Here is a 27362-nt window from a genome sequence, read left to right as displayed (position 1 = left end):
GAAAATACTGAAGAGGTGCTTATCATATTTATTTATTTATTGTTAAGATCTGTAGCTTATCACATGAATATACTCAAAAAGGCATATGTACAATTTGCAATACTGTATGCCATTTTTTCCCATGAGGATGAATGTCAATCAATAGGAGATCAATAACAAACACAATTGCAGGTCTAGTACAGTGTGTTAGTATGTAAATATGTTAGTAGGCCACCATGCACCACTGCACTTGCCTTTAACGAGATAAATAAACACATCAATCATCTAATTTTCTTCTGGGTGTAAAAGTACATGAAACAAAGTATTTCTGCCATTCAAGAGGACTGACTTGTCTGTGAAGGGAAAATAGGAAAAATAAAAATCAATGTCAGCAGCCCAAGTCAGTCTAAATTGGTCTTATATCCATTGTTTCTCCTACCATCATCTTGCTTTTGACAAAGTTACTGCATAAACACGAACTATAACTGAATTAAATAGTGTATATTAGTATATGACCATATATGGAGATATACTGCATGGCTATAATCTTTAGTGTTATGATAACACATTACGCTGTTTTCGTATGACCATATTAACTACTTTATATCATAACTCGAAACTTATATGATGCGTGAATACAGTGTGAAGTCCGTGACTCCTCGCTGCAGCTCGCTGCAACGTTGCCATTTTGTCTGACACTTGTGGCAATTTGACACCAGTAAACAAAGTAGTCGTGACTCCCTCGAAACCAATCTGAACTCAGTTAAAATCCACCGTCAGCCAATGAAAAAGCAGAGCCGTTTAAAATGAATGCCGGGCTGGCCAATCGGCAGCCTTCGCGCCATCCTGGCCACTGGTAGGTTTTGCCCGTAGGGAGGGAGAAGGCGTCCTACGTCAAACGTTAGCCAAGTCCGTTTTTAACAAAATAAAGCTTTATTTTTTCTCTCCTCGTGTTAAAGGAATACCAAATAACTTCTATTCATTGGAATTGGACACGTTATATTAAGGTAAGTGAGTTCGTGCACTGGCTATGCCTCCAATGCAAGCTCGGGAATCGCTTTACGTTTCTCTTTGTTGAGAAACTGGGGCTTAGCAAGCTCGCCGTCTAACGGGTTTAGACACTACTGGGCTCCGACTAGTTCCTGGAATCAGTAGCCTACCTCTTCCCGTTGGCGTCCTTGTTCGATAAATAACTATGTAGATGTTAACGTTATCTTTCTACGAGTAGTATTTTCCTTTTTACGACCTAACACACATGCCAGTCTTTTGATTAGAGAACTTTGTGGTTTTGCTAATGTTAGCCAGCTGCACACCAACGTACGTTTCCTTAGCTAGCCAGATTAACGGCACGGAACAACGGGAAGTCAGGAAGTAGACGGTGAAAAACGTTACTTAGCTAAAGAGCTGCTTTCTAAACACTAAGTGCTAATGTTAGGCCAGTTGAGTCTTCGTTCACTTAATTTTTATAAACCTTGGCGACATTAGCTTTGCTAAATTTAATTTTATAAGTGATTCACGCACGTTACCGCTAAAACACGGTTTGACTTTTGGCGGATGCGTTTGGTTTCTACCCCAACAATGTTTGAATGCATGACGTTTTCCCTCCTTTCCTATCGATCGCTTGAAGCTAACTAGTCACGCTTTCATTAAAGGAGCAGTTCCTTTACATTACACTTGTATTTTTGGCATTTAGTAGAAAGTATTGCCCAAGGACACGCACAATATTCATGTTCGTATATCAACTAGTCAAATAATCAACGCAAGGGTAAAAACGAAGGAGCTAAGACGTAATGTTGGATTGAATATGTATATTACGAAAAACACGCCTGCGTCAATCTATCAACACAATGTAAGTAATGTTAAGGTTAATTAAAACTGCCAAAGACAACAATATAACGTTGAATATTTCCTGCTTGGATTAAAATTCCTCCTTTTTTGTACAACTACAACTACGCTACTTAATGTTACCATTATCTAATCAACCAACACCAAACTGTTTATGTATGTATTGTTAACGTTGATTAAATCACTCAATTTAGCGTTAGCACTCCTAACATTCATCAATGGGGTGTGCACATTCGCATTAACAATTGATGGCACACTAACTTGAGTCACTCCATAAACAGACTTAGTGAAAGTCAAAATCTAACTTAAGGTAATAAAAAATAACTAATAATAATGAAATGGACTTGAGTGGCCATGGGAGAGATCATCAAGCAGTAGTAGGTCCTTTCCCAAACTCGCATCTTATTGTGAAATTCACTTCTCAAAACTTGCCGATCACCATTATGTCTTGTCGATCAAGACAGTTTTCGTGTAGAAGATTGTGTCAATGACTGATATTTTTATTTTGCGATCACATGTTTGCTATATTTGTTCAGGCAACTCAAAGCGAGCATGCAAATATAACTTGGACTCATGCAGAACAGCAGTCGATCCTCCAGCGCTGTGTTAACATGGCAGATTCTCACCTCCTCTGTGAGAGTAACCACTTCATTCACAGCATGCATTTCAAAAGGCAGCGCTCCTATGTAGTCGAACGACGGCTTTTCAACACAAAGGGGGGATGCTTGACTTTATTTTTGTAGCTCCGCCCACGTTCCTTTCATTCACTGACACTTGGGTGTGATGGGGAACTCTCACGTCTAGCCTTAACCTCCGCATCCCATATGGAACTGGGTCGGCCCGCCAGGACAGCCACAGAGAGACTTGCTTTGGGTGTGTCATGTTGAGTTGGTTTTCTCTCAGATGTTGTGGAATGTTGTGTCTTACTACATTAGATTCGATTAGTTACTGTCATGACCACTACTGTGACTACAGTGATTAGGGGTTGACTACACGTGTTTGACTGTCCTTGATGCTATTTGTGGCCATTTAAATTGGCTGTTGCAAAGAGAAAATGTTAGTTTTTTTTACTGGATTGTCAGAGCTGTTGCTGTGAACTGGTGGAGTCTGGTGGTTTACCTGATTGTGTGTTGTTTTTAAGGGTTATAGTACCAGAAACTGAAGAGGCACACAGTGTCTGTTGAGTTTAGTTGTACTGTCGGCTGTTCATTATTTATTTATTTATTTATTTTTATTTTATTTATAAGTTTAATATTAGGAGACTAGCATATGAATGTAGGGGCATGTTGAATGTCTCAGGTAGAAAGTGCATCTATTCAAAACTGAAACTAATCCTGTTATGCTGACAAGTTTCTAAATGGTGCTTGCCCTATACTGAAGTAGAGCACCAAATTAACCACTGAAATTTAAACTGCTGAGGCTGCTGACATGGCACTGTCTCTGTAATCTACACTGCCTAAAGTACATGACTTAAGATAGTGCTAGAATGGAGTTTATACCATGAACTTGCTTTGCTGATCGCAGAGCCTCCTCCTCATCCTGAAACTGTTTAAAGCCTGGTTTGGCTGTAGCAGGCCAATGGGGTAAAGTGATGCAGAATATAGCAGCAGAAATCCACACGTGCTTTCAGTAAGCATGTTTAGTATTTGTTTTATTAGTTTGGACTGTCTATTTGTGGCAGGCTTATCTGATGATGTGGTTGGCTACCACAAATAAAATTATGAAATGGAAATCCCTCTGTTAAGTAATTTATTCTTTGACTGCTGTTGACATTACCGTAATTCATTGAACATGTGTGTCTGTGTACATATATACCTGGAGAGTTTTGAATTTTCTCCCACATTTTTTCTGTAGATTTCTGCAGATAGTGAAAACAATAGCCAGTCAAACAGAGACTAACCAAGGAGCTTCAGTATCTACATGCAGAGCCACCAGTGCAGAATTGTAAAATGGCTTACACTTCTGTAGATGCCACAAGCTACAAGCTACAACATCTCTTGAACACCAGACTATAAACTTAGCTGAAGTGTCTGCAGCAGGGCATAAAATTATTCTTTGTCCACAGGGACCACAGAGGATCATCAGTTGTCATTGCTGTTTTAAAAGTCCAATTAATACTTATAATAGATAATGACCTCACATTTACGAATGCCCAATGTCAGAGTGGTTGGTGGAGTAGGCAAGCTTACCAGCCACAACCGAAGTTTACTAGCACAAGTCTAGTGGTTGGTTGAAATGCCCCAGCCTGGTCTGCAGTGACTTGAATGGCACAACTCTTTCAGATAGACGGCTTTGGGTAAACCTAGTGGGGACGGGCCTGTCAGCAGTTCTGCAATAGTGTGGTGGTTTTCTAGACACTGAGCCTCTCTAGTCACTAATGTTCCATAGTGCTGACCTTGCCTGGCCACCTCATTGTGTCTAGTAGTGCACACCACAGTGGGATTTTGTCCAATCTGAGCTGTTTGCTAAAGGAGGTTGTCCATACTGTCAAAATGTTTGCATTATTTTAGAATTGTAGACCAAGCATTTAAAAAATATGAAACTTGTGCTTACACTGTATTTTGATTATTCTAAACACATTTTTACAAAATTTAAGTAGCAGAAGTGAAAATGAGTGTTTTGATGGTGTTGCAAATGAAAACTTACTTCTGTAAATTGAAATAGTCTGTTCAACCTAATGTATGGATTATGAAGGCAAAGCTGTTTGCCTGAAAGCAAAACTGGCATGTTTTATTGATCCCTGTGGGAAGGTTCTGTCACTCATCCCCGTCTCTTCTCACTTCTCCTTTCTTATCATATATGTTAGCATCTGTTACAAAGCAGCAGCATCCCTGGAGCTGGTAGGCTGCTCCAGAGTCTTGCTCAGGGGCACTTCAGAAGGGCAGGTGTTGTCTGATATGAGGATTTGAACCTGGGTCCTATAACTGAAGGGAGACCCGTGCTTGCTGTCTTGCTGCCTTTTAGATAGATAGATAGATAGATAGATATACTTTATTGATCCCAACCAGGGAAATTCTGGAATTTTAGGTATCTGTATATAAAAAACATTGTTTCAGTGGTGAGATTGTATTGTCTTTACTGTTGATGTGTTCAAGAATTTGGTTTTTGGATTACACCATGAGAACCACACCAAACATTACCCTGAGATTTACATTCTTTTAAATATTACTAGTCAGCATTTTGAAATTGGAATGTTTGGAGGTAGGGTGGGCAAATATGATATTAGTAAAATAATATTGTGATTGTGTGTATCGTAATATATATGATATGGTGTAGGTTTGTTACCTTTTCCTGGTTTTAAAGGCTGCATTGCAATATAGGCATTAGTGGTGTATGATTCACTTCTGTATCGGTAGTATTATTTTTAAAAAATGTCATTATTATCATTATTTTATTATTACGATTTTAAAATAATATCAAATCGCACTACTTGTGAGACTGGAAATTCTAGTTAGCTACATCCCAATGTGACGTTATTGCTTCAACACATTATTTCCTGCCCACCTATTTGTTTAACGTGTTATTTCATCATTCATAGAACAGACCATAAATTCCCTGCAAGTGTTGGCCCTGCGTATTACACAATGACGGTCCCACCCTTTCCAGTCAAATAGTTGATAATGTTTAGAATTTTGATGGGAGGATGAAGCATAACAATCTTTTTGGTAACAAAAAGAGAAAAAAGAACACAATGAATACAATGAAAATGAACTGTGAGAACAGCAATCAGGTAATTTTGTGTTCTCTCCTCCAAGTTTGATGTCAGCAGGTAACAGTAATGTTAAGCTGATGTGCAAGCTTGCATCGCACATCCTCTCCCTCTCTCTCTCCGTCTTGTTAGTCTGTCATGCTAACCCAATGTTAGCTGAGTGTTGCTGGCCTTGGTCTGCTCTGTGTCTTGCTTTCTTTCCAGCCACTTCCAGTGCCATCTTCAGTGACTTTGTGCCTTGCAAAAGTGAGAGTCAAGTAGAGATATTTATTTACATTTGATAAATGCCAGCAGGCAAAGGTGTTTATAAACTGCAGCTTGGAAAAGATAACTGAGTTGTATGTGAACAGACGCTTATGAGTGTTGATGAAATGAAACTCGTTTTCCAGCAGCAGCAGCCTTTGTTGCAACCAGTCCAGACAATATATGGGCATCATGGCACTCCTTAAAGGTGCACATAAATTTAAACAAAACAGTGTTTGTTTCCACTAAGAATTAATGCAAGATGGAAAGCACTGGATTCTTATTGATGATTTATTTTAAATACTCAATTTAAAATGTTGATTAGCTGGCCATACTGGGCAATACGGCTGCACATCTTTAAATAAATAATAACCCTCAAGTAATATCTCATGATTCGATAGAAATTCTGCTGTGTTTAGGTCTTCTTATTCTTAGACCAACAGAAGGAGCAAACTGGGGTCTCACATGTTACATAGTGGTAATAGTTAATGGTTTATATGGGTCGGGTAGGAGCCCCCTTTTGCAGTATTGTGCATACCCATAAGCCAATTTGAAGTCATGGGTTTTAATTTGGAATTAATGGGTATTAGTCATTTAGTTCGTTGTTTTCCATCCCTGATCACAATGCTTAAATACTTGATGTGCAGTGTTTTTGGAAATATGACTCATGATATACAGTCTCTAGATGTGTATGATTCAACTCTCCCATGGTTAAGTGTTAAAAAAGCAAAGAAAAATACCAATAAATTGTAATATTGAAGAATCACAATAGAATCGCCATTGAATCGGCACCCAAGTATATTTTAGTATGGAATCAGGAGATAACCATATTGTCCCAGGTCTAATAGGCATGCAGTTCTCTTGGCTTACTGGACTATTGTAGTCATTCTATATAATAGTCATCATATCCACATTACTAATTATCAGAAATATTGTGTAAATGTCTTTTGATATTCTGTCTATTGATATTAAGGTATTCAGTCGAAGGTATTCAATTGAAGTCGTAGTGTGATATTTGATTTTGCACATATTGTCCAGTCCTACTTGGGCAGAATGGCCCAACTGTCATAAGACATTTAGTCCTGTTGTTGTAGTTGAGTTGGTTACAGCTCCAGACATGATTCTTATTTCGGTGCTTCTTGCAGCATGGATGAACTTGTTCTAATCCATGGCTCTGTACCATTTGCTTATGGGTTGATGAGATGAAAAGATGCCCTTACAGTATTCAAATGATTCACTAACTGGGATACACTGTCACTGCTGACTAGCTTAAATGTTATGCAAACATTGTTGAACGTAGGGTTGGGTGACACAAAGTTATTGTCACTGGTATAATCATAAATTTTGATATTAAAAATCAGTAACATTAAAAATCATACTGCAAAATTTGTTTAATTTCTCTCAGATCCCATCTTTGAGAAAATTCACTTAATATTTTCTTTCAATCATTTTAATTGAGAAAACAATCATGTATCACAATACCTCTGCATCTTTATTTCATCATATGACATCTGAAAGACAAATATTGTATTTAGACCATCCCTATTTGAACAGTATCTTAATGCAGTGGATAGACAGAGACAGCTACATGTCAAGGCTGTTAGTACCAGAGCTAATTGAGTGACAATAGTTGTTTCCATCCACTTGTTTTTATTCACATTTTGTTGTTCACAAACAACAAAGTTTGGATTTTTGAGTGATGTGCCTGTAATATGTCATCACATTGTGCCCTCTTCTTCTGTAGTGGTATAATATCACCTGGCTGAAGGATTAGTACCACCTATTGCTTACCTCGATGAAGCAACTCTAAATATTCGCATAACGGAAGTGGATGGATACATACATTTGTATTTTGTTTTGCTGACTTTTAAAAAATTTGGTTAAAATTTGCAATATATTTGGATGGAAACCCAACTACTGAGTCCACTGAGGTTTTCGGATGCCATTTTTGTTTCCCATTGAAGTAGACTGTCCATGTTCAAGGTCATGCTGTGTTTGAATGGAGTGCAAGAATTGAAATGGCAGTGTAGTTCAGTCTGCTTTTCGTGCTTTGTTTACTTATCAATGGTAAATTCCAGCTGGCCAGTATTGAGTTGAGCACTTAAATGGCCTAAACACAAGGAGTTACTCACTTTGAAGAAAAGAAACACATTTGCATGTCAGAACAAAATTGTAGTCTTTGTAATTGCAGTTGTTAGGATAGTGGTTTTGAACTGTTTTTATATGTGTCAAGTGGAATGCTGTGGTCAGAGGTTGTTTTGACTCCTCTGTGTGTGTGTGTGTGTGTGTGTGTGTGTGTGTGTGTGTGTGTGTGTGTGTGTGTGTGTGTGTGTGTGTGTGTGTGTGTGTGTGTGTGTGTCTGTCTATCTGTCCGTGGCTGATCTTGCAAACTACTGGGCCTATCAGGCAAAATTTTTTCATGCACAGTTATGCCTGTACCATGAAGAATGTCTTGTGGTTGCTGTGAGTCAAAACCTTTGCAGTATATTTGTTTTGGGTACTTTTGCTCTCCCTCAGTTTACTCTCGCTCTCTTTCTGTCGGTTCCTCACTGCAAGTGACTGTCCACCTTGCTGTACCACGCAGCTCTCTTGCTATACCTCATACTACTGCTGCTCATACTACTTGGTGGCTATGTTGCTTTGTTACCTGACTAACTGTCTTGAGATTTCTGTCATAAGCCATATGACTTTTGGCAAAGAGCCACACATGGCCGGAGAAGTACTGTACACTATTATATTTGAAGATGTCTATGGATATTCTCATTCATCCAGGTCATTGTTCTCTTTGGGCAAATTGAATCGTAGGCAACTGAACTTGTATTTGTCCACTTGCCTATGATTCAATTTGCCCAAAGAGTATTATATTTGAATCATAGATATTTTATTGGTAATTTGAAAAGTGTTGACAATACAGTTAGCTGCAGAGTCTTTCCTGAGTTGTGGTCAGCACATAGGACAGCCCAGAGCTGGGTGGCATGTAGTTTGGGAAAGGGGAGCTACACCTGTCGGAGATCTGCGTTCTGCTGAGTGCACTCTTCTAGTTTGTTTGTGTTCTCTGAATACTCTAGCAGAACTGTAAATGGCATATTGTAAATCCAAGAATATAACCGTGCCACAGTACCACTGACATTACTTAAAAATAAGACCTCCCTCTTTTTCATTTCATCTGTCTTCTCTTTGTTTACCATCCCATCTGTCCCTTTCATCTCCTTCCTGTCCCATTTTTTCGGCATCATCTTTTTAATACTGGTATCAGCATGTGGTTTACCATTTCATTTTTAGCAGTTAGTCATACCATAAGCACTTAAAAAGACAGGACTGTTACAAAGGCGAATTACAGAAAACACAACATAACAGATGGTGATATAGGGAAAAAAACAAAGTAGAACCACAATAAGCTAAAGAAACCAAAAAAAAAAAAAAGCTACATGTAATCTCCCTTTAAACATCCACCTCCATGCCATATGTATGGCTTGCTATTCTTTACCACTTTGTGAGTGAAAGGATTTATGCGAGAGTTGTATAGAGAAGCATTGGAGTAATGTTAAGAACTATTGGAAGACTTGGCATGTTGTGCTCTTACTGCAGGGAGGTCCATATGCACAGTTTGTTACATGTTGAGAGCTGTTACCTGACTGGGAGTGTGTGTGTCCACCGATGCCCAGTCATCTTCTTTGCACCTGTAAAACCAGCTGCTGTCTCCTGGCTTTTTTATCACTTTGTTCTCTTCGTCCACCCATTGCTCAACCCTCTTCTTCTTCTTCTCATAGTCTTCTTCTCTTGTCTTTCCATCTCTCTCAGGTCAGTGAAGATGCCTACTGTGAGGTTCCAGAGTGGGGAAATGGTGATGGGTCGCTGGCCCGGCAGCAACCTGTACTATGAGGTCAAGGTGCTGCGCTTCAGCCCCAAGAGTCAGCTGTACACTGTCATCTACAAAGACGGCACTGAGCTGGAGCTCAAGGACCAAGACATCAAGGTCAGACCAGAGCAAAAAAGAATAGCAGTGGCTTTGCCACAGCTAATGGGGATCCAAATAAGTCAAATCAAATCAAGCCACAGTGTCTTGTGAATTATGTTCTGCAGTACAAAAGTTTTTATTATTATTATTATTATTATTTATTATTATTTTTTAAAGAACTACTTGCCATGGAAATAAGCCTTGTGTTGCTGCTTGAGCTGAACCAAGCATTGGGGAGGATGGACACCAGAGCAAGCACAGTTGTTTTTTTTTTTTTTGTATTGTAGTGTCATATCAGTTTTTTTTTAGTAATATCATATTCTACCAATTATTCCATCAATGAATCAAGGACTGGGATAAGAAATACTTTTGTATTTATTAAAAAGAGCAAGAAGAAATATATATTAAAAAAAAATAAGTAAGCCAGGTTTCTTAAAATGAACAAGTGCTTTGTGTCATTTTAGAGAAATCAACATTTTTTCATCAACATTGCATATTTTAATAATACAAAACATTATCTTTCCAAGCAAAACTTGTTTAATGCATAATGGCCTATATCAGATTCATGTATTACAAGCTATTGCTTAGAATTAGTGTTAGGAAGTGAAACAGGTCATAATTCCTTCTTTGATATCTTTTTTATATTGTGATGAAAACATAAACAAATTTCTCTCTCAATTATTCAAAGGTCTCGCCAAAAACTAAATTTTACAAGATTACATTTGAACACATCATGATTACCTTTTCCCAATACTTTATTGAATAGAGTTTGAACACATCATCATGTAACTTCATGCAACCTCTAATGATAATGAGGAGCCGACAGCAGCTCAGTGAGACGGAGGTCTTGGGAAACTGTGACCCTGTTCCAACTTGGAACCGGTTATGATCCTCACCCCTGTTCTGTCCTCACTTGTAGGTTGATTCAGGCAAGATACAGTTCTCCTGAGCTGTCGGTCAGTTTGTGTGTCATCTGTGACAGTGCCTCAGTTTAATCTTGTAAAATAGCGCGATACTTTCGGTCACTTCACCGGGATTCAGGATTCTCCCTCTGCCTCAGGATTTCCCCCCTTATTTTTATTTATTTATTTTCTTACTTACATACCTACTTTTTTTACCCATTTTCAGAAAAGTGGTGTTGCAAAATCATATGGCAGTGTGCTACTCTAATTTAGTGTACTGCAGAACCAAAAGATAGGTTCTTCATCCCATTGTTATATTGCTCCTGCATGAAGTTACTTATCACTGTATACCCATACTAGTTTGAAAATTCTTTTCAGCTCTGTCCTGTAAAACAGCCAGCAAAACTACCAGTGACTGCAGTTAACATTTCCATCTCCCTCTCTATTTCGATTGCTGTTGTCCTCCAGAGTGCCACGGGTTTCAGAACACGTTCCCGCTCCCGCTCCCGTTCCCGTTCACCGGCACGCCGTCGCAGCCGCTCACGCTCCCCAGCAAGGATCACACGGCGGTCCTCCTCCCGTACAGCAGCAGTCGCTGCTGCTGCAGCCATAACAGAGAGCACACCAAACTCTCGCAGGGATGCAAAGCTGAAGGATGTGCTGGAGGTGAGGCTCAAACCCCTAGTAGGAGGTCCAGCTGCTTTCTCATTCTTTCACCAGGGCGCTGGGCTGACAGGGAGACATTTCAAAATATTGGAGATTTTGAAATAGAAAATGAAAGGCAGACAAAACCATAAAGCAAAGGTTTGCAACATTAAGGGGCTCTTGCTTCATTTAAGCAGAGTGATTCTGTCTTTACCTCCCACACCTAGATTTTTTTTTTTGTTTTTATTGTTGCTAGGCAACAAAAACTATCCCTGCTTACAAGCAGAGCAATGGCTGAAATCATTTAGCAACACAGCTCAGTTGTAAGAAGAGACTTGTAACATGAAATGAGTTGCCAAGTGTTTGTTTCCCAGGATCCCAAATGAGTTGCGCTGGTTTCTGGGGTGAGAGGGTTAATTGTCATTTGATCTGATTGTCTTGTTGTGCACTGTCAGGGCCTGAAATTATCCCTCACCAGGTGCCAAATGCTATTAAAATGTGTCTGTGGCAGTTAAATCAACACAAGTGTTAGTGCCACGCTGAGCAGTAATTTGAGTGAACAATGGAATAGCATGATTGTAAACAGTCTTTGGTCTGCACCTGTTTTCAAACTTATCCCACCAGGTGTGAGGTGTACTTTGTGACTGAGTACAAACTTTATGAATTGTTATGAAGATGAAGTGCAATTTTTAAATTAACACTCATCTGATTCTGTAGAGGAGGTGATACGGAATCCAGCAGGGGGACATGAAAAATGTCTCAATCACTAGAGAAATGCATTTAAAAAAACAAAACAAAAAAAAAAACAACAACTTTTGGGCAGGCATGTGTTACTCTATGTTCCAGCACAGTGCAACCTTCATTTTGTTCTTCAAATCTTCATTTTGGAACATTGTGCTCCATAATATCTCATATTGGATATAATATAGAAAGCGGTATCCAAGAATGTATTCTTTACGGTGATAGTGGATAAAACAGTCAATGCAGTAGGTTCACAGTCAAGTGCCTGACATGTGCAAGTGTCGGTGTGGAACAGTTTTTGCCTTTTTCCAACTGTTTGAATTTTAACCATAACCTTGTCACGTTCCCTCTGTCTCATCTCACGTTTCTGCTACTGTTTTTTTTTTCTCTTTTCTTCTGTTGTCTCTTTCCATCCATCCCTCCATTGTTCCATGGCCAGAACCCAACAAAGCCAGTTGAGAACAATAGCAACAATAAGCATGAAAACAAAGAGGAGAATGACACTGCTAATAAAGTGACTGAGGTGAGTTTTTTTTTTTCTCTCTCTCTTAATGAGATTCAAGCAGCATGGATAATTTTCTGGTCTTGGAAAAGTTTGGGAATTTTGGAACTGGAAGTTTGAAAACCTTTAAAGTGTGTGTGTGTGTGTGTGTGTGTGTGTGTGTGTGTGTAAAAATATGTGACAAAGCACTGAATGCATTTATTTTGTTTTTGTTTCACATACCTTCTACGGCTGCATCAGTCTTAAGTTAGAAAGAGTTTTGTTAAGCAGACGATGTTACAATAACAACCCATGTTCCAGGCACTACTCCCTGCGTGATTATGAATGGGCTTTTAGGTAGCGAGAGCTAATGGAATGTCATGATGCTTGCATGTTGGGGGCTGTGTATGTGTTTGTTTTGCTTGTGTGTGTGTGTGTGTGTGTGTGGGCGCGTACGCACGCATGTATGTATTTTCCAGCTGAGCGGGGCTCCCCTCACAAGATTGTTTCATTAGCCAGTCACATGGCATTCCATCATGTGCTGTTGCTTTGAAAACTATCACTACAGCTTATCAGGGTCTTGTGTGTATGGAGTATCTTAAAAATAGTAAACAGGGATATACTCATCTGTAACTGCCATTCTGTTTTTTTCAATGGTTTTCTCATTGTTCCCAGTTTTTATTTTGTCTTAACTGGTTTCCCAGGTTGAGCTGCTGATCTGACGCCAGCTTGCCTGTAGAGTCACTAAGTCATGTGAACTGAACATCCTAATCCTAGCTCGGTATACCCTCTGAAAGCAGCTTTTTAGGACCAGGATCATAGTGTTAGAGGTTTACGCTAAAATAGACTCAGATATCTTCGGAACAATAGCCCTAATCAGATCGTTGTCCTAAGTGTTTTTAGTTTAGTGAGGAAAATAAGGGTTTAGCAACATAATGTTACAGATTTTCCTTATACTTAAAAGCCAGACTGAAATCAGTGGTAGTTGGTATGACTGTCATGCAACTTTGAGTTATTTTGTTTCCTCTACAAAAAAAGACAAGGCATATTCATATTTGTGTCACCAGATTTCTACTCAGAGCATTTTTTTTCCTGAAATTGAATTTTAACCTTTGATCATAGAGTTGTTGTGGTAGATAGTGCGCAAATGTGAAAAAAGTAAAGATTGTAAGATTGTGTTTTCTATTTTCAAATCACAGGAGGCTGTGGTTTGATACAACTGTTTGGAAAAAAATGTGTTTCATCAATTTGTATCATATACAAATCATCTAAACTTAAGCCTTTCCCTTAGAAGCCTGAGGCTAAGGTGGAGGCAGAGCCTGAGATGAGTCAGGGACGTTATAACCTGCGCCGCAGGAAGGATGATGGAGATGCCAAGGCAGTCGAGGTCAAGCAGCTGCAGCTGGAGGAGGAGGAGGCCAAGCCAACTACAGTTCCTGCTGCCACCTCCACCACTCCTTTGGACTTTGGAGGCAGGATAGGTATAATGTGGGATTTTTTTCCCCCTATATTGTAAAATGAGTGTCTTTAAGGCCAAGTCCCATAAGTGTTGCATTTATAGCCAGACACAATACACACTCATGCAGATGTAATGCTAGTAAAGGTGGTTATCACTTTATTTACGAATTCTTAAAATTGTGTTATGATAGTGTCCAAAAATGATGATCTTGGACTCTGTATTATAGCAGGAATACAATCAATGCTGGTTTGAAGTAGGACTCACTGCAATTTCTTAATATCACTATTAAGTAAGTAAAGTGTATTCAGTATAGTACTGTTCATGGAGCAAATGCAACTAAATGTTTCTCAAGATTAAATGGAGAAAAAAACCCATAAAAAACACACAATCCAGAACAGGAAAGATTCTTGCAGTATCACTCTCTTGTATGCTGGGCCTCGTAGAGGTTTTGTCAGTGCAAAGTTAGTGTGCCTTGTGTGGATGTGCATTTTTTGGTGGTTTGTCTGTTTGAGGGTTATTATAGTTAACTAAACCAAACATACAAACCTAATTTAACTAGCTGAATTTGAAAAGACAGTAGAAAAGAAAACATTAATAATATTTCTGTTTGTAGGAGCATATTTCTGGCTGCTCTTCCTGCCTGCCTGGGTTCTCTTCCTGCTGCTCCAGGTCACCCTGGTGGACCCCAGCCTGGCCAACTTCCCCCCACCACTGCCCCCACTTGAAACATTGTTTGATGGCCAGGCTCTCGGCATCGTGCTCCTCTGGACTCTCTTCCAGGCCCTGCTCTATATACTGCCTGTTGGAAAGGTGAGGGTGAAGAGCTGCACTCTGCTCATGCAGATACCTCCATGAATTTCTAAAGAACAGTGAAGTGACACCAGTATTTCTATAGAAAATGTTAAATAGTTTTTAAACCATTTGTAATTGTCTTTTTTTTTTTTTTTTAAACTGAGCCATGTATGTAGCTTGTTGAGAGGAGAAAACTACACAGAAATTACTGAAATAAAAGTAGATTTTAAAAGTTTTTACTATACAAAAAGCAAACAGTGTTCTGACTTTGCCTAAGTCATTATTTGTGTTTCTTTTTCATGGTAGATAATGGAGACTCCCTTTTTAAGCCTTACATTAAAAAACATGTAATGTAAGCGCTCAAAGTGTTGCAAGTCCTTGTTGGAAAAGGTATTAGGGTTAGCATTCACCTTGTAGCATACGTGGCCATCAAATGAGAATTTGATGGATACAAAGCACTGCTTTTCCTGTGACGTCCCCATTTGTTTTTACTGCAATTCAAATCCTATCATGAGTTTATTACAGAGTTTATTTATACAAAGGTATAGTTCCTTGACGTATTCCCTCCCTACTGCAGCGCAAACATCAGTGTCTCCCGCCCTGCTTGCCCTTCATATTTAGTGGTATAGGCAAGAAACACAACTACAGTGGAACCTCTACCTAGTTGTTTCCTGTAAAAGTCACATGACTTGGTTATTCTGTTTATTAGCCATGTCAGAGGTCAGAAATTGAATTAATTTTCAGGAGGCACACCAGAATAGGAGTTCTTGTTCTCTTTCCCTCTTTAGACTTCTCTGCCTGTTGAAGTCTCAAGATAGATCACCTGAGGGATTTTCCTTCTCACCTATGATGCTGTTTTGAACTGGACATTTGCTTTTTCCTGGTTAACTATTCCATACCAGTAGTGCCTTTTTCCTTATTGAGGGCTTCTTGAAGCTTGGTTTGCCCTTTAAAAGATAGGATATCACTTCTCAGTCCTCAGTCTCCTCCCTGCTTGAAAACAAATGCCTTTCTCCCTTCAGATATGTACAATAACAGTCTTTAACTTGTTACTCAAAGGTCATCAAGTCGAATTCCTGAACTGGCTGGGGGAAAAAAAATCAGTCCAATCAAGAATGTGAAAAGTACTCTCCTCTTCATGAACACAAGCATTACATTCCCCCTCAGTCAGACTCTGGATCCCCCAGAGTCTTACAGGGAACCTCTCATTGGCAAACTGTGCTGGGCAGATGCTGTGAACTGCAGATGCCCTTCTGCAATCCATCCATTTTAGCATGACTGTGAGCACTATATATGTGGATGAGTGATCAAGACTCCATGACTGGCCCCTTAACTCCAAATCAGAATCTGTTTTTGGACAACTGTCAAAGTCTTTTTTTCTCTCTGTGTTTCTCTCTGCAGCTGAGTGAAGGCATGCCACTCAGGACTGGGGAGAGGCTGAAATACAGAACCAATGGTGAGGCTGTCTCTGATTTCCACTGGGAAGAAATCAAGCAAATTTCATTACAGCTAATTAGTGTATCGACCTCCCCACTCTAACCTGAGATGAATGAATGAATTCATTTTGTTTACATTCACATGTAATAAGCAAGCCTTCTCTTGACATGCATTAGGTGAAGCACTAGTGCAGTGTTTTCTCCAGTATTAGGCCTATCAGTTTAGAGTACCAGTCTCTAGGTGCTGGTTTGGTGATTACTTTTATTGAACACTACAGATTCACACTATTTACGTAGAGGTCAGTGAGGCAAAATACATTTTCTTTCCGTTATCTCTCCTAAAACATCAAGTGTTTCAATTGCATAACATCAACTGTTTGTGCTTCAATTTTTTATTTTAAGGGTGTGGAAAAACAATTCTCAGATGTATCATAATTCTCTGAACGATTCAGCATTGACGTTCTCCAGTTTGGAATTGATTGTATAACGGTGCTTTGTGAATTTAATTAATATCAACACAGGATAAAACACTAAAATATAATCATCTTTGTTTTCCTGTGGCATTTTTGAGTTTTCATCTTAGTTACGAATGAATTACAAATAAACTATACTGCCAGTTGCTAATTTAGTGGTGGCCATAAACAGGGTTCGTACGGGTGCTTGAAAACCTTGAAAATGCTTGGATTTTAATGTTATGTTTTCAAGGTTTGAAAAATGCTTGAATTTTGGGTAACGTGCTTGTAAATGCTTGAATGCTTGAAATTGTTACCATATTTCTGGTCTGACTAAATGGACCACTTATTAAATGGAGAGAAATAAAATAAGTCGGATTAAAAATGACGCCTTCACAGCTCACGCTCTGATGGGTTTCACAAGAGCTGGATTGATTGTCATGTGTCACGCCCCCAACAAGAGGGCAGTGCAGCAGCATGCGACCAACGTGCCGGGAAGTTGCCGTTTTATTGAACGTTGGCTGGATAATGAAAAGTAGAAACAGTGGATAAAACATGGACCAAATCCACGTGTAGCCTGCTGCAAATTATGCAAAAAGAAGCTTCAACTTTTCGCTGTGGGAGAGTCAGCACTCTCGAGTCATGAAAAGTAAGTCACAGAGATGACTAGCCCTACATGTGTGATTTGTTGGCTAACCAGTGGTGTAGTCTACGTGATACGCGGGTATACTGCGTATACCCACTAGAAAAGGTCCCGCATTTCCGTATAACCACTTAAAAATGCGCAAAGATACGTATCAGTATGTTTTTTTGACATAACGTTCACTTTCCCGTTCATAAAGTCGCCTTCTCTGTGTTACGAAGCGGGCTCTTTTTGACCATTTTTCGGGGGACACTACAGCTGGAGCTAACGTTAACATTTCAGAAAGGGAGCCTGTGTGTGTGTGTGTGTGTGTGTGTCTGTGTGTGTCTGTGTGTGTCTGTGTGTGTCTGTGTGTGTCTGTGTGTGTGTGTGTGTGTGTGTGTGTGAACCCACTAGAATAAACTAGACTACACCACTGTGGCAACCATTAGCTGCATGCTAGACCTAAATGTAGAAGCACTATGTGATGTGTCTGAATGGCAGTGTCAATTAGTGACAATTATTAAGGGCTAAGTTAAGAACAAAGCCTGCGTTTCTCAACAGTAAACTGCAGGAACTTCCCACAACTTAGAATTGAAGCACAGCTGATGTTAGCCCATAAGACGATAGACATAAGAGTAGACACCGCTTGACTACTGGAGCGTAAGACGTATACCAAAGCAGCAAGCTCTCTCTCTCTCTCTCTCTATTTTTATGCTATCTATCTATGAACCATATTGATACAGTATATTAATAATATATATGAATTATATGGACATATTTATTATTATTATTATTATTATTATTATATAATATTCTTAGATGGTTTTCTTGTTCATTTAATGTAATCTATTTTTTAAATCTTATTTTACTTATGCAATTGTTATGTCAATTTTGAATTTTCCCTTAGGGGGATCTACCTATACCCTACATCTACTGTATACATATTTTTTCCTTCTGTTTTTTTTTTTTCTGTTTTTCTGTTTTTTAATACTGCATATATTTTCTTTCTGATTTTTAATACTGCATACCTGTATTTCCTGTATGCAGTATTAAAAAAAACAGAAGGATATATATATACCAGATTTCTCCTTTAATGGTACTGGAAAACCTGAAAAAAATTGACCTTGAAAGTCCTTGAAAAGTGCTTGAATTTGACCATGAAAAAAGTGTACGAACCCTGCATAAAGTATCTTCACCAGAGTTAATCTTGAGAGGCAAAAGTTCACACATGGGATGGAGTGTAGTTGTGTCTCCAGGGATGTTTTCATTGTGGCTGTCTAAGCAACAGCCTGTCACATCCAGACAACATAATGTCTGTTGCTCACATAAACCAATGGTATAGAGTTGTAACTCTTTTAATCATACATTAAGAAAGAGACCTATATGAGACAGCGTCTATGTTATTCTCTACAATGCATGATTAAATTACTCAAAACCAATCTGATCAACTCCCTCCCATTCCTTTGCTCCCAATTCCACATAACATGCAACACTGAAACCTTGCAGTAAAGTATGAGTGGAAAGTTTGACAAAATTTCTTATCTCAGAAAATAATTAAAGCCCAGAGCATAATTGTCTGTCTTTTAATTGAATATTTAGTAGACCTAATGCATTATCATGTTCAAACATTTGTGTATTGGGAGATTTGTTCTATTTTGCTTTTTTTTTGCTCTTTTTTCCATCCCTCTTTACATGTGCTTTAGTCAAAATTTCTTTTTTCCCCCCTCTTCTTTTTGTGTCTATTCCAGGTTTCTTTGCCATTGTGGTGAGTGCTGTGGCAGTGGCAGCAGCAGTGTATCAGGGTGTCGACCTCACCTACATCCACAGCAACTTCCTGCAGCTGGCTGTGGCTTCCTTCCTCGGCTCCTTCCTGCTAAGCGTCTATCTGTATGTCCGCTCCCGCTATGTTCCCCCAGATCAGCTGGCACTAGGCGGAAACTCTGGTAAGCCTGAAAGGGAGTGTAGGTGTACAACTTTATGAATGACACAGTGGTGATGGGGCTTGAAACTCAGTACTGAAAGTTCTGCAATAGAAATGTAATTTGAAAGGTGTCTTCAAGGCAGGGAGTATCAGAAAATTTAGCAATTTCTTTGTTGAATTCAGGGTATGTTAGAAAAACTTCATTTTAAATTATAGCAGAATTTTACAATTTTTCTCACATTTATCATATTGGCTGAAGATTTTTTCCACACAAATTTGGAGACTGAGCATTTGGTACAAATATTGAAAATATTGTAGGTAACAACTAAATATGTATTTGCAATAGTGTCTGCTTTTACATATTTAAAAAAAAAAAAAAAAAACTACTTTTTAGCCGCAGTGGATCCTGACAGAAGCCTGCTTGTAATTTACAAGACATTTATAAGTCTTGAACAAGCAATGTGAAAATAACCCCAAAGTTATTGAGGCAAAACTCTTGCCACTTAGGAGCTGAACAACAGTACACACTTTACATGGTAACAGGTGTTAATTTTGCAGTGTGTGCCTCTTATTTATCTCCATCTGTAACTGTTTGTATCTATTTGCCTTTTTGCCAAAATATTAATTGTTTGACTGGCACACAGCCTACATTTATTTCAAACAGATTGTGTTTTCCTTGCTTTTGGCCTTTATGAAATTGGTGACATACAGAAAAATGCATACGTGTCCACAGTCGAACATATTAACATGATTCACATAATTTTGTTTGGACTTAAACATTTGTGTGAAGTAAATGATCTTATCTCACTTGCTTATTTTCTCCAGGCAATGTGGTTTATGACTTTTTCAAGGGACATGAGCTTAACCCCCGCATTAAGAATTTTGACCTGAAATTCTTCTGTGAGATGCGCCCCGGTCTCATCGGCTGGGTAAGTTGTCATGGGAGTCTTAGGCACACCATTGACATTCATGTATGCTGCTTCTGTTTTTAATGAAACCTTAGGTTTGATATCTAAGTAAATGCTTTACATTAAGGCATTACTTTAATTTGCCTCCATTTGCACGTCATACAAACACTCACTCAGAGTCATTCTATATTGAAAATAGTCCTTTGTCGGTGTGAGGAGAGTGGTGCGGCATCAGCTTTTTTTCTTTTGCTGGCTGTGTTCCCGGTTGCTGTCAAATTAGAGATTACTCTCAAACTTGCTGGCGTATTTCTGGCACACCAAGCACAGAACCTTCAATCATTGTCAGAACTGTATTCAGTAAATATTTGGAATAAGACGTTTGCTATTGTTAACAAAGTGGCTCATCAACATTACTTGAAACATTCTCTGTGGCTTCTTAAGCCTCATGTTTTTCTACTAATGGTGGAGTTGGAGTAGGTTTTACTCTTCTCAAACATACAATAACAGATGTTTGCCAGGAGTGGCTGTAATTTTGAGTAACACTGCACTCTCTAGTGGTACAATATGGAATTGCACCTTAATGTATGGACAGTGGGATCTACACTGTGGACTCATGGTCTTTAGACAGTCAAATCTGATAATACTTTGGACATAAAATGACTCTGACACTATGTAGATTATCAGCCTCAATTTTACACTGTTAAAGAACTACAGCTTACATGCCTCGTCCCCCCTTTGTCATATTTGATGTTACAAGCTGGCCCCTGAACTGTGCCCAAATAGCAGCTAATCTATTTCATTAAAGTTGTGAATGATAGGTAGCTTTCCTACAAAACTGGTGTATAGCATTGTGGAATTAAAAGCAGCCAAGGAATTTTCACAATAATCTTGGATTTCTTCTCTCTGTTTCTGCACAGTGTGTGATCAACTTTGCGATGGCTCTGGCAGAGATGCAGGAACAGCATCTGGAGGCTCCGTCCCACGCCATGATCCTGGTCAACCTCTTCCAGCTGCTCTATGTTGTGGATGGCCTGTGGAATGAGGTACACTGAACATAGGACACAGATTACTTTCTGTGCACTCTAATTTTTGGTTTACTTGCGCCATGATAGCACTCAAGTGACTTGATAAAACAAGGAAAGATTTAAATACGTGCAGGTGAAAATATAAACCAGAGGGAGCTTCTAGAAACCTGTCTCCTTAAAACAAACAAAAGGTGCTTTGAGGTGTTTTCCAGGGTAAATGAATGATGACTGATGGTGTGTTTCTCCCCTCCAGGAGGCCATCCTGACCACCATGGACTTGATGCACGATGGCTTTGGCTTCATGCTGGCTTTTGGTGACTTGGTGTGGGTTCCCTTTACTTACAGCCTGCAGGCCTATTACCTGGTCACCCACCCCAACCCCCTTGGCCTACCCGCCCTCATAGCCATTGTTGCAATTAAACGTGAGTAGGAGCGCAGCGTCAAATATGACTCACTGATTAACCTTGTCATTTTAGCCAGAGTAGTTTGTGGAAAAGGAAAAGTTGAATGTAATTTGGTCATCAGCCAAAGTGCAGAACTGTACGAATTAGCAGCCATAGCCAAAACTAGCCAGCGGTAACCAGTCTTCACTTCTCTTTAAGCCCTGAGGTGTAAAAACAGAAAAAGTAACCAAGGGCTTATTCAGATTATTTTGATTAATGATATTTCTTGAATCTCTTATTTCTGTCTTGATGCCATGCATGATATGCAGAGTAGTGTTGATCACATAAAAGTAAAGGAAAATCTCTAGACAATCTAAGTATTGCCAGAGATCAATTGAAGATTGATGGTCACAGTCTGAATCTGAACATATTTTGCACAGTTTGACAAGTTGAGGGAAGGAATCACACAATGCATGTGGCTTCAGGGATGTTTCTGACAGTTTATGTTGACTTGCCTTTCAGTGCTCGGCTTCTACATCTTCAGGATGTCCAACTCTCAGAAGAACGCCTTCAGAAGAAACCCGTCTGACCCCAAATTAGCCCGTAAGAGACTGGAAGGGGTTTTGGTTATGTTTATACAATGGGATTTTCTTCCTGATTCGACCTCCATCACACTCTAAGGGGAAATCACTAATATGAAATAGCCAATATAATTTCTGATGGTTTTTTTCGGTAAGCCCTCCTGATATCTTGAATGTCAGCATCGAGATATGCTGTATGTTGCCAAATCATTTAATGATGGCCAGTAAACACAGATACTCGTATTTTATTGTAAATTAAAATAGTGTCATAAGCAGCACTCCTGTGAATGTAGGTAATTGCAGTGGTAGAAGAAGCAGAAGATACATACTTTCATATGGAGTATCTTCTGCTGTCAGATTAGGCTATACTAATCTGCCAGGTTAATAGCCACTGAGAAAAATAACCGAGGATAGCCACTTACTTCTCTGTAATCTTTTCTCCTGCACAGTAGTGTGCCCACCTGAACTGTCACTATAGTCCTGGTAATGTGCTAATGACAAGGAAAGTCTGTTCCTCATAGAGGAATTTAAAGTAGCTGATTTATTAAGTAGACACAGAGCTGAGATCACATACAAGAAAGCTGATAAATCATAAATTGTATCTGCAAATGTAAGTAAATAGTAAGTAAGTAAATTTTATTTATAGAGCACTTTTCCTAGATACAATCACAAAGTGCTGTACAGCATAGACAAAATGCAATAAAATACAGAGATATTAGACAACAGCACAAAGACAGACAACAACACAACAGCAAGTAACCTCACAGAGGCCCCAGAGACGTCAACGGTGAAAAGCCTGTCTAAAAAGATAGGTTTTAAGTTCTCTCTTAAAACCTTCAGTGGACTCTATGCAGCGTAAAGTCACTGGGAGTGCATTCCAGAGGCGAGGGGCACTAGCCTGAAAAGACCGATCACCCCGTGTTTTAAATTTGGTGCGGGGGATCATCAAGAGTTTCTGGTCTGATGACCTTAGGGAACGTGAGGGAGAGTAGGGTCTCAGTAACTCAGTTATGTACAAAGGAGCTTGATCATGGAGGGCTCTGAAAGTAAGAACTAAAATCTTAAAATGAATCCTAAAAGTAACTGGTAACCAGTGTAAAGAATATAAAATTGGGGTGATATGATCCCTTTTTCTAGAACCAGTTATGAGCCTTGCTGCTGCGTTCTGCACAGTCTGAAGGTGATTTACAGCCTTTTTGTTAAAACACATAAAAAGAGTGTTGCAATAGGTTGCAATGTCCTAGGATATTGTATATACCTGCGATCTGCACTTGTGTTCTGAACAGCAACAGGGCATGAAACGTATGAAATAAACTTGGAAAAACATACTCTTGATTAAGTTTTCTTTCATGCCTCTCATTGTCTATCTCTCAATGTTTTTCTGTCTTTCTTCTCAGATCTGAAGACCATCCCCACTGCTACAGGGAAGAGCCTGCTGGTGTCTGGCTGGTGGGGTGTGGTCCGCCACCCCAACTACCTGGGAGACCTCATCATGGCTCTGGCCTGGTCCCTGCCCTGTGGTGAGTTGTTGTGCTTTCACAAGTAACCTAGCCAACCAGTCACTAGAAAGTCCATGCATCTGTTCACAATTCCTCTGCTGTTTTGGAAAGACATTAACAGTATTGCCAATGAATCATTTTCACACAAGGAGATGTTTTGGGAATTCAACAAAATAATACCCCATCACAGGAGGAGGAAATAGATTGATTTCCCCTTTTTTTTAAAACAAGAAAAAAGAAAAAAAGAAAGAAAAAAAAAAGAAATTTTATACAAATATGAAGAAAAGGTTTTTTGGAGAAACTTCCATTTCAAATCTTTCTGATCTCTGAAAAAGAGAAAGCCACAGTCTCTCTCTTCCAACTACAAAGTTCACAAAAAACAGATCTTACAGGACTTCTATTTTCTGTCCCTCTATCCTGTCTTTTTCTGTCCCTATCTGTAGGTTTCAGCCACCTCCTGCCATGGTACTACATGATCTACTTCATCATCCTGCTTGTGCACCGAAACTCTCGAGACATGAGCGAATGTAGAAGGAAGTATGGCTCAGCATGGGACGAGTACTGCCAAACCGTCCGTTACCGGATTATTCCTGGCATCTACTGAGGAACCCCAACGCTGGACGTTCCCAAGCTGAGGCCTTTTTTCATCCAGTATCATCACATGGCTATAGAGGCTCACAAGAGACACAAAACAAAAAAACAAATTATTCTATTGACTGACTGATTTAACTTTTTACATCTTTTTTTTCCTCATGATTTTTAACACCAAGAATGTTTTTTAAAACTTGATTCAGCGGTCTTGAAGGAACTACAATTGCTTTAACGTGTTTTAATGGAAGAAAAAAAAAAGATTGGTTTATGGACTGTTTGACTTACTGCCTTTTTTAAACTAGAATATAATTGTTAAAGTTTACAAAATTGAAAAATAAGACAAGAAAAACGCCTCTGCTGGGAAAGTCATTAAGATGTATATTTTTGTATATATACACACACATTTGTTTTTCTACTCAAAATTAAAAAAAAAAAAAATAGTACCCTTTAAGCTCACCAATTGCATAACCTTTGGTAAGTTTGATGCTTGACTCCCATATTCAAAGTATTGAAATATCAGCTTGGCTTTTATTTGAAGTTATTTTGTAAGTATGTCTTCCTAGCATAATTATACTGCTTGTTTATATTGTGAAAGATGGGACTTAAATACTACTTTTTTACCTGTACAGTGGAACTGCTAGGACTATTCACTTTCTCAGGACCCGACTTTGTTATAAAGTTGCATTAGAAGGATTTTGTCGTAATAATAATTTTGTTGTGTATAATTTTACAGAGATGTAGTGTTAACTTGAGAGTGTAAAATGATTTTGGAGGTGTTAAGAAAAATGCACTAATGTGATAAAAGGCTTTGTTTTTTTTTTTTTTTTTCATACGTTATCAAATCCAAAGTCTTATTTGATTTGGCTTTGCTACCTCAGGTTCACTCGCTGTCAAGTTCCCTTCTCCCGTGTCTCCTCCGGGGGGCAGTGTTGCGTAGTTTTCAGCACAATATGTAGTCCCTGTTGAAGAGGGGGAAATGAGTTCAACCTGTTTTTCATCATGCTCCAACAATAATCTCACTGTAGCCGTTTTAAACAAGTGGCGCCCATCCACACAGCAGGAATGTCATTAATTTCTAATGCAAGCCCCCATTTTAGTAGTTTTTTGGCCCAGTTATCATTTTTGTGGTACTGATCAAACCAGCCTGAATTTGTCCTGCTCTGATCTCTTTGGATGTTTCCTAGAGCATATAGTCTATGTCAGAATGGCTGTAATTCACCATCACTGACCCATGAACTTGCTTTTTAGGCATTTTAAGCTTTACCTCAGTAAGTTGTATGACAATGACTATTTTAAATCAGTTCTATACTGTGACAGCATGCAGCGCTGTGCTGTGTAGGAGTGGTCACCTAAACTAGTTTAGCATTTAAACCCTGTGCTTTTGCAAGCCCAAAAAGTAATTTTATTCCCGTGCAGCTGTAGATGAGCAACGTCATTAGCAATACATTAACTAGAATAGGTAGCATTTTCTATGCCATGCTGACTGAATGCAATGTAAATATTTTAGATTTTTTTTTTTTTTTTTTTTTTAAATCATGTCATTTTAAATTAAAAGTGACAATAGTGATAATGTCTTTTGGTAGGTATTTAAAGGTGCATTTTATTTGAATTTTTTTTTATTTAACTACCTAATTTTGACCACTGTAGCCATCTATGTTTACAGCTAGATCTGCCTACATGTTTCTGGACAATACTTAGGAGAAAACGAAAAGAAAAGCTAGAAAAACAAGTACCACAAAAAAAGTTAATGGTCACCTTATGTTTTCCCCACCTCTTTATCACATTTGGTGTTAAACGACTGTGCAAGTTTGGGTTGAATTCTAATCGATGTTTTGTTTAAAGCTCTGATCTTCTCCCTGATCAGATGAGGGAGAGATAGGTATAAGATACCATCAACCAGCAGTCCAGCCCAACATTATAGTTGTGGTCTTGAGTTTAAGACACTGTTTGTTTCTACCCTCTTTTTTCATGAACAGCACTGGTGATAGTTCTCTTTGGCAGGCAGTCTGTCAGTGGAAACAAGCAGTTGGATGTATGTTCATGTGATGACAATACATTTGTAGACAGGTCCAGCAGCCTGTTAGATGGGATGGATCAAATCTGTGACAGTGGCTAGAAAAAAAGCTTATCTTGTATAAATGTTTTGGCATAAAATAAAGATTTACAGTATTTCTCCATATGCTGTTGGTGCAGATTTTGTTAATTTCCAGGCTTCTTGGTGCAACACACTCAGTGGTTGATAGTAGTTTGTTTTCTCCCCCCAGGGACAGTACTTGCCGCTCAAAAATGTCTAACCCAGAGGTTTTCTGTATCAAGAAAATAAAAGTTATACATCATACTCAATGCTGCGTATAGCAGACAAAAATGTAGTCAAAATTATCTCAAAGTTCAGAACACACACAGGAGACAAGTTCTGTCATGTGAGTGACCAATATCAAACTTCTAGAAAAGCTGCTGATATAAATGACCCAACTTTATCAGTTCAGTTTGATCATTCAGAAATTGGAAAAATGACTTCAGTACATCTTGTGATATTCTGAGATTTTATAAAATCAGGTTTTCCTAGACCAAGATAAATGATGTCCCACTCAGTACAATCAAAATGTCTCCTTAGAGGACTAGAGTATTGCTAAAGTAATAAAGATGTTTTCACCTGGGAAAACACTTTTCTGCCTCATTGCTTCACTGCTACCGTGACTGAGAAGTCCAATATTCTGACAGGATTTGTGTTGGTGTTTTGGTTTGAAAATGTGTGCGCACACATAAACTGGTTTCACTGTTATCAATCAGAATGAATTATGACCTGCTGCAGAGGTAGACTGGACACACACATGCACACACCCAATGGCAGACCTGATTAACTGGAGTCAGTCAGACAGTGTGTCGTCCCACTGCAGTGACAGACCATGGCCTGTTTCAGGAATAACATCTTGAATATTTTTATTCAGCTGTACTTTGTGGCTTACAAAAGACATGCATACATCACAGAGCCGCTGCTCATAGCAAAATACAATGAGTTCCTGAACAAACTCATCATACAAGCAAAGTATCAGAAATTAGACAATGATTTTCCCAAGCTAAATAATATCTAATCACACAGCTACTACTGCCATTACTTACTTGTACTACTACCATTACCACAGCTATTACTAAACAATTACTAAAATTACAACTACTACTACTACTA

General features: G+C 38.8%; 1 protein-coding gene across 2 annotated transcripts; it reads left to right on the top strand.

Annotated features, from left to right (window-relative positions):
* Positions 1-830: 830 nt before the first annotated feature.
* lbr (lamin B receptor) lies at positions 831-26352 on the top strand. 2 transcript variants are annotated; one of them, XM_030047104.1, is made up of 14 exons: positions 831-986; positions 9578-9752; positions 11105-11302; positions 12462-12545; positions 13798-13984; positions 14576-14772; positions 16156-16210; positions 19016-19210; positions 20014-20117; positions 21014-21139; positions 21375-21543; positions 22027-22107; positions 23483-23605; positions 24028-26352. In XM_030047104.1, exons 2-14 carry the CDS (start codon positions 9588-9590, stop codon positions 24186-24188), a joined length of 1845 nt encoding a protein of 614 aa, XP_029902964.1. In that variant the 5' UTR covers positions 831-986; positions 9578-9587; the 3' UTR covers positions 24189-26352. The 2 variants fall into 2 exon arrangements, with proteins under 2 accessions (XP_029902964.1, XP_029902963.1); XM_030047103.1 differs by having other exon boundaries at positions 13795-13984.
* Positions 26353-27362: the final 1010 nt, after the last annotated feature.

This window comes from Myripristis murdjan, chromosome 24 (genome assembly GCF_902150065.1).
Source record: "Myripristis murdjan chromosome 24, fMyrMur1.1, whole genome shotgun sequence".
Lineage (NCBI taxonomy): Eukaryota > Metazoa > Chordata > Actinopteri > Holocentriformes > Holocentridae > Myripristis > Myripristis murdjan.
The sequence above is the reverse complement of the archived record's forward strand: the minus strand, read 5'-3'. Positions and strand labels throughout refer to the sequence as shown.

Bases quoted from the DNA above. Each gene is read 5' to 3' on its own strand.
- lbr (XM_030047103.1), top strand. From the start codon at position 9,588: ATGCCTACTGTGAGGTTCCAGAGTGGGGAAATGGTGATGGGTCGCTGG. The intron at 16,211-19,015 runs GTGAGGCTGTCT...TGTCTATTCCAG, and splicing joins GCTGAAATACAGAACCAATG to GTTTCTTTGCCATTGTGGTG. The intron at 21,544-22,026 runs GTGAGTAGGAGC...CTTGCCTTTCAG, and splicing joins AGCCATTGTTGCAATTAAAC to TGCTCGGCTTCTACATCTTC.